The 12,038-nt window shown below is 40.0% G+C and overlaps 2 protein-coding genes across 2 annotated transcripts; one reads left to right on the top strand and one right to left on the bottom strand.

Moving 5' to 3' along the window:
• Window positions 1-5,384: 5,384 nt before the first annotated feature.
• Window positions 5,385-8,836, top strand: egr2a (early growth response 2a). Its single transcript, XM_060879895.1, has 2 exons — window positions 5,385-5,686; window positions 6,011-8,836. Exons 1-2 carry the CDS (start codon window positions 5,545-5,547, stop codon window positions 7,018-7,020), a joined length of 1,152 nt encoding a protein of 383 aa, XP_060735878.1. The 5' UTR covers window positions 5,385-5,544; the 3' UTR covers window positions 7,021-8,836.
• Window positions 8,837-8,973: 137 nt separating this feature from the next.
• On the bottom strand, window positions 8,974-11,174 carry adob (2-aminoethanethiol (cysteamine) dioxygenase b). Its single transcript, XM_060879896.1, has one exon. It carries the CDS (start codon window positions 10,915-10,917, stop codon window positions 10,156-10,158), a length of 762 nt encoding a protein of 253 aa, XP_060735879.1. The 5' UTR covers window positions 10,918-11,174; the 3' UTR covers window positions 8,974-10,155.
• Between the last annotated feature and the right edge of the window lie 864 nt (window positions 11,175-12,038).

Below are 12,038 nucleotides of genomic sequence, written 5' to 3'. Positions count from 1 at the left end.
GCATTTCATGTCATGTCAAATACCAGAAATAAATATATATTAATATTTATTTTTACATTTTATACAGTAAAATTCATTGAGTGGATCAAACTGAGCTGACTGCCAAGAGAAGGTGTATAAAAACATCTACTGCACAAAAATCAAATGTTAATGACAAATGCATTAATTGTACCCTAATTCATTTAATGACTTTGTAAACAAAAATATTATTATTATTATTATTATTATTATTATTATTATTATTATTATTATTATTATCCAAATTTATGTACAGCATGACTAAGAATTTGTACCAAGGTTTTTAAAGGCATTATAACTGAATTGAAACCTGAGCACCTGTGTTTAATAAAATAAAATGTGTATATATATATATATATATATTCATTCATTTTCTACCACTTATCCGAACTACCTCGGGTCACGGGGAGCCTGTGCCTATCTCAGGCGTCATTGGGCATCAAGGCAGGATACACCCTGGACGGAGTGCCAACCCATCGCAGGGCACACACACACTCTCATTCACTCACGCACTCACACACTACGGACAATTTTCCAGAGATGCTAATCAACCTACCATGCATGTCTTTGGAGAGGAAACCGGAGTACCCGGAGGAAACCCCTGAGGCACAGGGAGAACATGCAAACTCCACACACACAAGGCGGAGGCGGGAATTGAACCCCAAACCCTGGAGGTGTGAGGCGAACGTGCTAACCACTAAGCCACCATGTGATGGGTTGGCACTCCATCCAGGGTGTATCCTGCCTTGATGCCCGATGACGCCTGAGATAGGCACAGGCTCCCCGTGACCCGAGGTAGTTCGGATAAGCGGTAGAAAATGAATGAATGAATGAACATTATTTAGGAAGGAAGACTGGATAATAAACCATCATGTCAAGCCCATTTTTTGGTCAAAATCAAAATCAGAAACACAGAAAAAAAGAAACACTGGAATCAGCTGCAGAAACTGCTTTGATTAGAAAAACATAGAAATACACATTGGTCATCATGTCATATATAAGCAGTTATGTCGATTTTTTGGTGGGTCTGTGTCAATTTTACACCTAATGATCAACACCCCCATGCAATCCATCCTGCTGCCTTATGTCTTTGTTTCTTGGTGGTGACATGGGCAATACCTATCACGCTTTAGAAGCATGGTCATCCATCTTCCTGGGCTCTCCACCCACGCACTGGGTAGAAGGGTGACTGGGGGTGCACCAGTCTCCAAAACAGAGTTACACTCATTCATTAGAATTACAAACTGGCTCTTCCTATATGTCCTATTATTTTATTACATTTCTTATCTCAAGCTCCTGCTTATGAGTAATCTGACATGTACGTAATTGATCATTTTTGTTTTGTTTGTATAGGAGACTTTTAGTTTACATCAGATTTGGATCTTTCAAAACTCTAAATTGCTGTTAAGGTTACATGATTTATTTATGTTTACACAAATATATACAGAAATCTTAGGCAAGATAATAGATAATTCCCTAATTCCTAAACATGTTCTGACTTCACAGCACTTTCTTGTTATGCACTTCAAATAATATCCACATAGAGATTGTGATATTCCATATAAAAAGTGTTTTAATTAAACATCTTTAGTTTGGCACTAATACTTTTATGTTTGATTGGTGAGGTAGATTTCAGCAAAGGGTCAGCTGTTAGTAAACCCCGCCCTGAGCCTAGTGTGCATATGTGACCCAAACACCTACGGACTCCCCCCAAGCAAAGCCACATTTTCTGGTCCAATCTCCTAGCTCTCTCCGAAACCTTATTCATTATCATAACAATTTCCACTCTGAGGATGTGTAGAGGTGGGAACAATCCCACAGTCTGAATTATTCAGTTGCTTTCTTGGAGTACGAAATGTATATGAGCGGTTCTGCTCTTATAGGTCTATGAAAGAGTACTTGATAAGGTGTCCTGAATGAGTATGTATTGGCAGCAACAGTAGGGAGGCCTAGAGTTTCAATATTCTGTGGATATTTTTAGCTAAATAACCCAAAGTGCCAGAGAAGAACTGAAAGAGCCCAAGTAAGATATTGGTAAGTGTTCAACTACATTGTTTATAAAATCAGTGTATGATGTGTTTAGCTACATTTTTGTCCTACATCTGACAAATCCATAATATCGATTTTATCAGTATATGTTTATATCTATTTATTTATATATCTAAGTAAAATAGATATATAAATAGGAGCAAAATGTTAATAGTGCAAGTCAAACAAAGAAACAAACTTTGTGAGATTTTGCATTTTGTACTGCAATAAAATAAAGAAAAATTGTAAAACAAATGTTTATTATTTGAGGGTATAATTGATCTACAATTAATATAACTTAATATATTGTAAAATTATGCATTATCTAAATATGATCAACAAAACTATGAATTAAATTGTACTTAATTTTTAGAATTAAAGTCAGAATATAAAATTAAGTACCAACCACTATAAATATAATAATGTAAAAAAAAGTACAGGTTTCAAAAGGCCCAGATAGCACTGTTTTGGGGCCCAATGTCCCAGTATACAAAAAACATGCATTCAGTATTAGTCTGGTGTATAATGAAAGGGAATAATCTATTTTAAAGAAATCTCTCTGTGACGTTTGATTAATCGGTGTGCACAGGGGTCGACAGACCCCCATGCAGCACCACAGCACACGCAAACAAAACGGGTGGTGAAACACGGCACGGCGTGGGTGTACAGGGCACAAGAGGCATGGGAGGGGCACAAGGGACTGGGGGTGGTTCGAGGCTATGCCAAACAATCAGACAAACCATTATACAAATTTTATGAAAGCAAAATATAGAAAATAACCAAATTAAACCAATAGCCTAGTTATATATGAACTTTTTGTTTTTGTGACATGGAAAGTTTCCTTAACAAAGCACGCTGTTACTGATGTCACTAATTTAAATTCCCTGTAATTTTAGTACACTTTAGCTTCCATATCAGCTATTAAGTTGTGCCTATTCTCTTCTGATAGATTAAAATAGAAATCTAAAAGGGAAGCTGGCAAGCAGACACAATAGGAATACATTTTTGTGCCTGTGGGTGTGAAACAAAGGACAAGGACATGGAGTGGGACTGAAGCTCTGCCCCAACAATGCTGAAGCGGCAAGCCAGAATCCAAACTGCCTCGCTATTTAGATTTAAAGCTCAAAATAGGGTGTGGAAGCCCTAAACCCATCCGTATGTAGTGCACTATGAGCCATTTGGAGTTTGTCCTTCATAGAAATAGCCAGGCATTTCCTCAAAACTTTGATAATGATAATGATTTGATAATGTTTGTCAGCCTCAGATTTGGCCTGTACTTTGAAATGCATGTGAATAACTCAGACAACCTACAATCATCTGACTATGTAAATGACTTCAAGGAAGGCACTTTCTTAAAAAGTCATTACAACTAAATGTATAAGGATATTAAAACAGCTTATGAGATGATTTTCAGATTAGCCCTTTATCAAGACTGCAGAATCTCAGATGACAGAAGGGGAATTGATGTAGTGTGTATTTAAGCGTGGGAAGACAAACTCTCATTAGTGAACTGCCATCACACACAGTGTGTATATGCCATCACATTTATCTGTGAGTGACATGGTTCTTTAATTACTAGGTTTCCAAACTTGCCATAATTCCAGCTGCTCTGCCTCACACCCATGTATAAGTTAAACATTTTACTAGAAAATGCACAGAATGTAGTCCAGAGTGATAACTCAGACATAGACTACTTGTGAAACTGGTTGCGTCACTTTGGGTTGTGTGAAGAGTTGGTGAAGACATGTGCATGCATGTGTGTGTGGGCGCGCGAGAAGCTAGGAGCGTGCGGGAGCTCGGCAGGGAGGAGGTAGTAGAGCGGCAAGCTGTAGGAGGGCAAAGCTATACAGCAAGGAGAGCCTCGGCTTTGGCTGAGAATCCACGAAGAAGGGGCTGTTCTCTTGTGTGGGTGGCTTTAAAATTAGGCCTCAATCACAAGTACAGCAACTGCTCGATTGCTCACGCCGCCACAGATGAAAATAGATCATGGTGGCAGAAAAACAAAGAATGACGACAAGGGGTTTGATGCTGTGTCAGAGATACTGTATGTAAAGTGTCTTCCTGCCAGGCGAAGGAGGAAAGGAGAAGTAATTTTGCATTATAGAATTGTTGCATGGGAGTACAGTCACTCTTAGGTCTATCTGGAGCACACTAAAGATTTCCATTACATTACATTTCCAGCATTTAGCAGACGCCCTTATACAGAGTGACATTTTTGCATTTTTTTTAACTAAGCAATTGAGGGTTAAGGGTCTTGCTCAGGGGCCCAGTAGTGACAGCTTGGTGGACCTGGGATTCAAATTCACAACCTTCCGATTGGTAGCCCAACACCTTAATCACTAGGCTACCACATCCACATTCAAAATTTGCCCGTGTCATCTTTCCCATTACTTCTTTTACGTTTGCAACACACGCATCACACACTACAGAGCAGGAGTTATATATACAAAATTATACTGCTTTGTATACAGTTGGCATTCACACGTTCAATTATTAATTTGAGGTGAGATGGTTTGGGAGATGCAGGGGTCCTTGATCATGAATTATACCTCTTTAGCTTGTTGAAGAAAAAAATCTGATACAATGAAAGTGCTATCAAGTGCAATAATCCCAGTCTAGAGTGTTGTAGGAGTACAAAATACTGTAAACTCATTTGCCTTTTTTTTTAAATAGACAGCACTTGTCTTTTCAAGTTCAAACTACAATTGTAATTGTTAGCTAGAGTTGTTGTTGTTGTTGTTGTTCTGTGAGTATCCTAAAAAAAAAAGAGAGAAAAAGAAAAAAATAGATCTCTTATGTGATGCCGCATCTAGACGATTAATCCATTTTTCCTCAGAATATAAACTTAGAAATATATTTTTTCCAGTTTTATTTAAATATTAGTTTCCTTTATTCAGTCAAGGAAGCCGGGCTACGATTACATTGAACTGTGGTTATGAAAATGCAAATTTTCCGGATGTTCGTTTATAGAGCTGGGCGTGTTTAATCCGCCGGATTATATCCATCTATGGGATTGACCTGACCGGAATTCCTGATTACGATTAGGAAAGTTGGCTGCACGCTTCTTCCCAATCTGCAGAAGAAATGACATAAAACAAACCTGTAAAACAAGCAATAACAGACAGGGGTGACTTGACATCTGGAAAAGAACAAACCTAACGCTTAGTATGATCACTTGATAGACATTGATTCTCAGTCGTGTCACAGTGTGCGCCTCTTATTAGCTGCCCAACCTTCTTTAGCTCATATCCTTTTATGGTCAATGACGTAACACATATTGAAAGCCTCCTTTAAATGCCTACTAACGCACGAGCCTCGATTATCTACCGTCGGGCAAGTGAAGGGTGCGAATTAACAACAGAGAGCAGGACCTATTTAAGATATCCAGTAAATAATGAAAAAAGATTGTTAACGGTTTCTATGGCCTAAATTATAATGGCTGATTAAAGCTGAACTTAAAAAAGTCAGTGCTTTTGAGCAACTTTGCAGTGGCTTAAAATGACAGCTAACACTGTGGTCGGTGACTCGCTAAATGATTTCATACGTTGCATTGCAACCGATCCGTGTCCTATGGATGAAATCCCTACAGACATATCCAATGGCTTTCCTCATGTAGACGTGGGAAGCGACGCATCAGGAGGTAAGTGATATAAGCGATCAAACAGCTCTGCCACTCTGTCTATGACATGTCATATAAATGGAATAGTTTAGCTGTGCAAAAGTGAGATAGGCTTTAAAGTTTTTATAGTGAGAGGATGTGTCTTAATTACCTCTCTGCCGGGGAAAAGGTCGAATAAAACATTAGGCATTAAAGGAATCAAATACAGAGCAGCTCACGTGTAAACCAACATTTTAATGGAATATATCAGATATATTTGTGTAGCCAAATGTTGCGTATTGTATAATGTGGTGAACCTAAAACGTCCTCTGTGGATTTATTTCTTTATTTCTTGTTATGTGACAGGTGGTCTGGGTGAGGAAAGTTTCTCTAAGGAAAAGCGCATTGATGACTTTATTGATCCGAACAGCACAGAGAGTTCTCTACTCGCCTACACGGGCAAAATTTCCATCGGCGCTCAGTGCGCACACGGCAGCTGGAACTCAGACAGCTTGATAAACTTGGTGTGTGCAGAAGTACAAAGCGCTGCACCTTCCCTCACCTCTTACCCTACCGCGTCTCCAGGACCCACAGACCTCTCAGGGACTCCAGCTTGTTTCAAAGGACACGAGAAGGACATGGAGCACATGTATACATCACCTCCACCTTATAGTGCGGATGGCTACCAGGACCCCTCGACCTACCTACCCACCAGTACATGCCCATTAACGTACCCGTCAACTTCCTACACGTCCCCAAAACCCACCATAGACGGTGCGCTTTTCTCCCTCATCCCAGATTACGGAAGTTTTTACCAGGGCACTAGCCAAAGGGATGCTCCAGTCTTCCAGGATCGAAAACCGTTCTCCTGCTCTCTGGACTCCGTCAGAGTTCCTCCGCCCCTCACTCCGCTGAACATGATAAGAAATTTTACTCTTTCGTGTCCGGTGGACGGATTGAGGCCACCCACGGACTCAAACCCTCAGAGTGTCCCGTTACGACCAATATTGCGACCGAGGAAGTACCCGAGCCGGCCGTGTAAGACCCCGGTCCATGAAAGGCCGTACCCGTGTCCAGCAGAGGGCTGCGACCGCAGGTTCTCGCGCTCTGACGAGCTCACGCGCCACGTGCGCATCCACACCGGCCACAAGCCATTTCAGTGCCGCATCTGCATGCGCAGCTTCAGCCGCAGCGACCACTTAACCACGCATATCCGCACGCACACAGGTGAGAAGCCCTTCTCGTGTGACTTCTGTGGCCGAAAGTTCGCCAGGAGCGATGAGCGAAGAAGGCACGCAAAAATCCATCAAAGACAGAGAGAGAAAAGGGCGAGCGCGCTTCCTGCACAGACATCAGGCGCTCAGGGCGCCATGTGAAAAGTAAATGTCCTCCTGAACCCTGACCCTGTAACACGAAAAGGGAGCTGGACAGAGGACGTTGTTAACTGTTTTCAGGACGAGATATATTGTTTAAATGGATACGTCTCAAACCGTGCACTAACTTACTTAACCAGGGCATGCAGAGTTCTACAGGGGCATGTGCTCAGATTCAAAACATGGCATCCACACGTCTTGGAGTGCCAACTGTGCTGCACAATTTGATGTCTTTCCTATTCTAACACATTCGATTCAACTAAACAGTATGTACAGGGTACCTCAGGACCTTGGCTCAGAACCCACGGTAGGCTTTAGATTCATTATCATGTGCAGTGGAAAGGCTGACCTAGACCCCTAGACTGCATTTGTAGAGGGCCTAAAATGTAGAATATGAAATATAAACAAGCACATGCTTAACTGAATATATTTTTACATTGTTATTTTACTTGATTGGGTAATAGATAAGAAAGTGACTTGCCCTGCAGCCTCTATCTCAGTTTTGCTTTCCAAAAGACAAGCATGTAAGACAAACATGTAGCCCCCAAAGCCTATTCCTTTTTTATTCACTATGAATATAAAGTGATTAAATTACCATTCAATCAAGTTCCTAACAGCTGCATTACAACTTGCTTACCAGCTTAGATGTTAAACCTCTATTTAGTTCATATATTATATTTTGTTCAATACAGTAAAACAGCAATGTTTTCTTGGCAGGTATGAGTTTGCTAATTGATAAACATCACCTAGGTTTAGGTTAAACCTAAATGCATTTGGACATAATCACATTGTGACACATTGTACAACTGATTTAGTCATATTAACACAGTTATTTTTTTTCTTAACCCATTTTGCTTATATTATTGTTGGATATTTTACATACAACATATCTTTAACTGATATGGGGCTCTAAACGAATGCCCCAATCTCTGCATGTGCCTGGTCATAAAAACGGTATGTAAAAACAGTTTGATACAGCAAAGTACTATGCGATTTCTAACATGGCCTGCGTGTACAAGTCAAAAGCAGCTTTAATCTTGTGTATGTTTATGTATTTTACATGATCATGGGGAAAAAAACCCTGCTGTTCCAAGTATGCTATTTGAGTTATGTATATTTTGTTTCGTTTATGTCTTGGTCTACTGTTTAAAAGTTTGTAACTGTTCATTTTCATTGTAACATTCACAGATCACTTTTAAAGTATAACTGATGCTTTTTGTAACTAGTGATGTAATGCTCACTTCACTACCTTACTGTGACTTTTGAGCTAATTTAATTTGTGTAACTGGGTCCTAGCCAAGAACTTAATTTGTTTCTATTGCTCATTCTGTACACAAAAGTGTGTTCAAATCATGCTATCAGGTGTAAATCTGTAAATAATTTAATTCAGATGATGTAGATATGCTGTACATGCTGTGCTGTAAAGTGGGAAGATATAAAGTGCCAGGCATTATATATTTATACCACTAGAGGCTACCCTTTGATATCTTTGGTGAGAAAGGAAGGTAACGTGAGTAAACCTAAGCTCTCCTTTGCACCTGGACATTTCAAACATATTGTATCTGGGTTGGCTCCAGATGAGATATTAACCATGTGCATTTACACTTGTTGACAAATGTATCTATGGTCAGAAGAAATTTGCCTTCATATGTGTTCATATGCAAATCAGCCCTTTAAACACCAATTGCATCATTGTTCCTCACTTTTAGTTAGTTCATTTGAAGGATGAAACAGGTTTTTTCAAAACTTTTTATATTTCACTAGTATTAATGGCACCAACATTAGCATTCATGGAACATAAAATTAATTGACATGTATGATGTGGTCCTTTGTTATGGTTTCAATGTTATGGTGTCTTGAGTGAATTTACACATTCATTGATGTGTATTATCTCTATCTGGGTGTAATATTGCCATGAGAGAGAGAGATTTGTTCTAGAACAATCCAGGCATAGAATTAAGGAAATCAGAAATTTATTGTTTGTAATTACCCCAAATTTTAGGGATTCAACAGCACTAAACTGAATAATTTACAAAATAGTTCAAGCTTCAATCATGCAGATAGCTGTGTAAGTGCTAAAAAAAACAAAACAAAAAAAATGTCATTCAGTTATGTAATGTACTCTTTAGCAGTGGTTCTTAAGTGCTCTTGATTCACAAAGTTGTCATAAAACCTTAAGACATTACTCTAAAAAATACCAGTGTGTTGTGCTCTATGTAAATGTAAGGTGAAGCTGACTGTACACTTATTTGTCACTGTTTACTGTCAGGCAACCAATACAGACAAACAAGCAGTGTAAGCAGTCAATTAATGTCTGTAATCGTGAAATACCAGATGCCTTTCAAAATAAAAATGCATGGTCAAAATTTGTGCAAACTTATTCGACCTATTGACTGAGAACATACCATTGTCCCACTTCATGTCCATATGCAATCCACTTTTTTGAGTGTGACCCAACAGATGAGAACCACTGCTGTAAAGAATCTCATTTGAGCACAATCTCATTTGGGCACAAGGTCCACAGTGAAATTGAAATGCGAGCTTGTTAGGAAATGCATGCTGGATACAAAATTACTCATTTACTTCAGTAGCAATATAACATAAGGCCAGTGTGTATGACATACTGAAATGTAGATTACCAAATCACAAAGCAGGGTGGGTAATAACAATAATAATAATAATAATAATAATAATAATAATAATAATAATAATAAATCAGGATCTAGTTATTTAAAACCAAAAGAATATATGCCATGGGTCTGGCTCTTCAGAAACATTTGTTAATTTATTACAGATTACATTTTAATGTCTTTTCCACCACACATTCTATATATACAAGAAATAGGTCTATTATTTGTTGAATATGTACTTTTTCAAATAACAGATGAAATTACGGTAAATCAAAGAGCATTTTGCTTGGAAATAGTCAACACACAAGGCAGTCTTAGCTAGACAGGCCAGGTTACAACTGTAAAATTGAGACATAGCAACATGTCCAGGAGAGGTCAAAAATAGTTGTGGTTGTTTGCAGAGTCCAGCTTGCTGTCAGGACAATACAGTACCAGGACAATACAGAAATCAGGCTTCCGTAGATCTACCTAATCCTTCAGTATTCCTTCAGTGGAGGTGGCAGTTCGTTTAAAGGATAACTTTTGGCCCTGGGTAAGGTTCAGCACCACACCAGAAATCACTAGGCTGAGGGATCTCCACTAGCCATAAATCTGTCTGGTCCTGGCCACCGTCCTTTCTTTCTGCACCTTCGGGATCCTGCTGCAGAACTTTATAGTAGTGGCAGTCTCTGCCGTCGTCTGGGTCGTAAGGTGGGGCCAGAATATCAAGGAAGGCAGTGGGTCCGTCCACGGCCTCGATCTGATGCAGGTTGTCCCTTTGTGGGTATAAGACACACGGGGGGCTTTCCTCTGTGTACTCCCCTACAGACCGACGCACGGACGGCCGTATGGCCGTTTTCTGAAAGGGGAGCAGTGGATGATTAAACTGTCTCCCGCTTGCGCTGTCGGGTGAGGAGTCCAACCTGTCGTAACAACTAACCCTGACCTTGCCGTAAAGCACTTTTAGCAAGCCGTACATGTTTGGGTGGTCATGCAGCGGAATCGAGGAGCCGTGCTTTAACAGAAACACCCCCATGCTGAAGGAGTCCGTCTCGCAAATGTGCATGTAGGTGACAGGCGGACCGAAGGGCTGCGGAGGCGCAGAGGTGCTCTCTATACACCGAGGAACAATCTTCAGATCCGCCGTCCTGACCTCCGCCAGCAGGTTCCTCAGCTTGCTGTGGTTCTCCACAAATGCCTTGCTCTCCTCACTGGCCTGGTGGCGGAAGGTCGCGAGCGCCTGGCGGGCAAGTCTCTGAATCAGGGAGTTCATGTTATCCTGTGGCATCATATATGGAGCCCAAATCCACTTGTTTTGGACGTTAGTTAGTGACTCAAATTCAAGCTAGAGCCTTATGGCAACATTCAAATCGCATCAGAAAACCTCGCAACTCCAAAAAAGCATTAACGGACTTCCCTGAGTCATCAAACAAAAAATCAACAATTTACCGAATACACATTACTTCAAGTCACGTACAACACGCAAGCCAAACCGTTCGTCATCAGCGCGATAGCCCCATATACAGAGATCTGATCTACACGTCCGCAATGACGACATGGCAGCTTGAACGCGTTGAATTATGGGATATGTAGTTCGACCAGATCGAACACGTTTGTGATCCCGGGCGTTATGGGCATAAAAAAATACGTGTTCTTAGTTTTTACATCCTTAAACGATTGGCGTCTATTCGGGATAATGTATCTTTATTTTATTTTAATACAGTATACGAGTTTCGGAGGAAAATCTGTAAGCTACACTACAATACCCAGAATATCTTCGTGTTTATGGATAAGCACACATGGCCCACTCTTCTCACGCACAGGGCACAGGCCACAGACCCCCGGGGTAAAAGAGTCTCCACGGAAACATCATCAATAGCATAATCAGATACCCTTAGAGGGGCAGGTTCATAACAAAAAGCATTTTTTTTTTTATAGGAAAAAAAACATTCATAATAGATCATTTCTCAAATATATCATAAAACTAACATCCTCATACTAATGTAGCCCTAATGAAAGGCCCCTTCCCCTAAATACATTAGATAAATGAAATATTTGTATTCTGATGCTCATGTGTTGATGCTTATGTGTTTTTATTATTTATTATATCACTGTTTTCTGCCGCTCTGACATCACAACAGGACAAATCTTGTTACTATGGCGTTTAATAGGAGAAAACAATTCATCGAAACAGACCTAATGTCCATAGCCTTTGGTGAGACTGGACGACATTAATCATAAGCAGTGGCGCCCCAGAAACGTTTAATAGGGGTGGCCAGAGGAGGCCACAGCAAATCTTGGGGTGGCACCAAAAAAAAAAAAAAATCAGTGTAGTGTGTGTTACACTTGTTTAGTTTTGTTTCTGGTTAATGTAACAATATTAAAGACATTAAAGCTGTAGTCCATAACTTT

Source organism: Tachysurus vachellii, chromosome 10 (genome assembly GCF_030014155.1).
Source record: "Tachysurus vachellii isolate PV-2020 chromosome 10, HZAU_Pvac_v1, whole genome shotgun sequence".
Taxonomy (NCBI): domain Eukaryota; kingdom Metazoa; phylum Chordata; class Actinopteri; order Siluriformes; family Bagridae; genus Tachysurus; species Tachysurus vachellii.
This window is presented reverse-complemented; position numbering and strand designations above follow the sequence as displayed.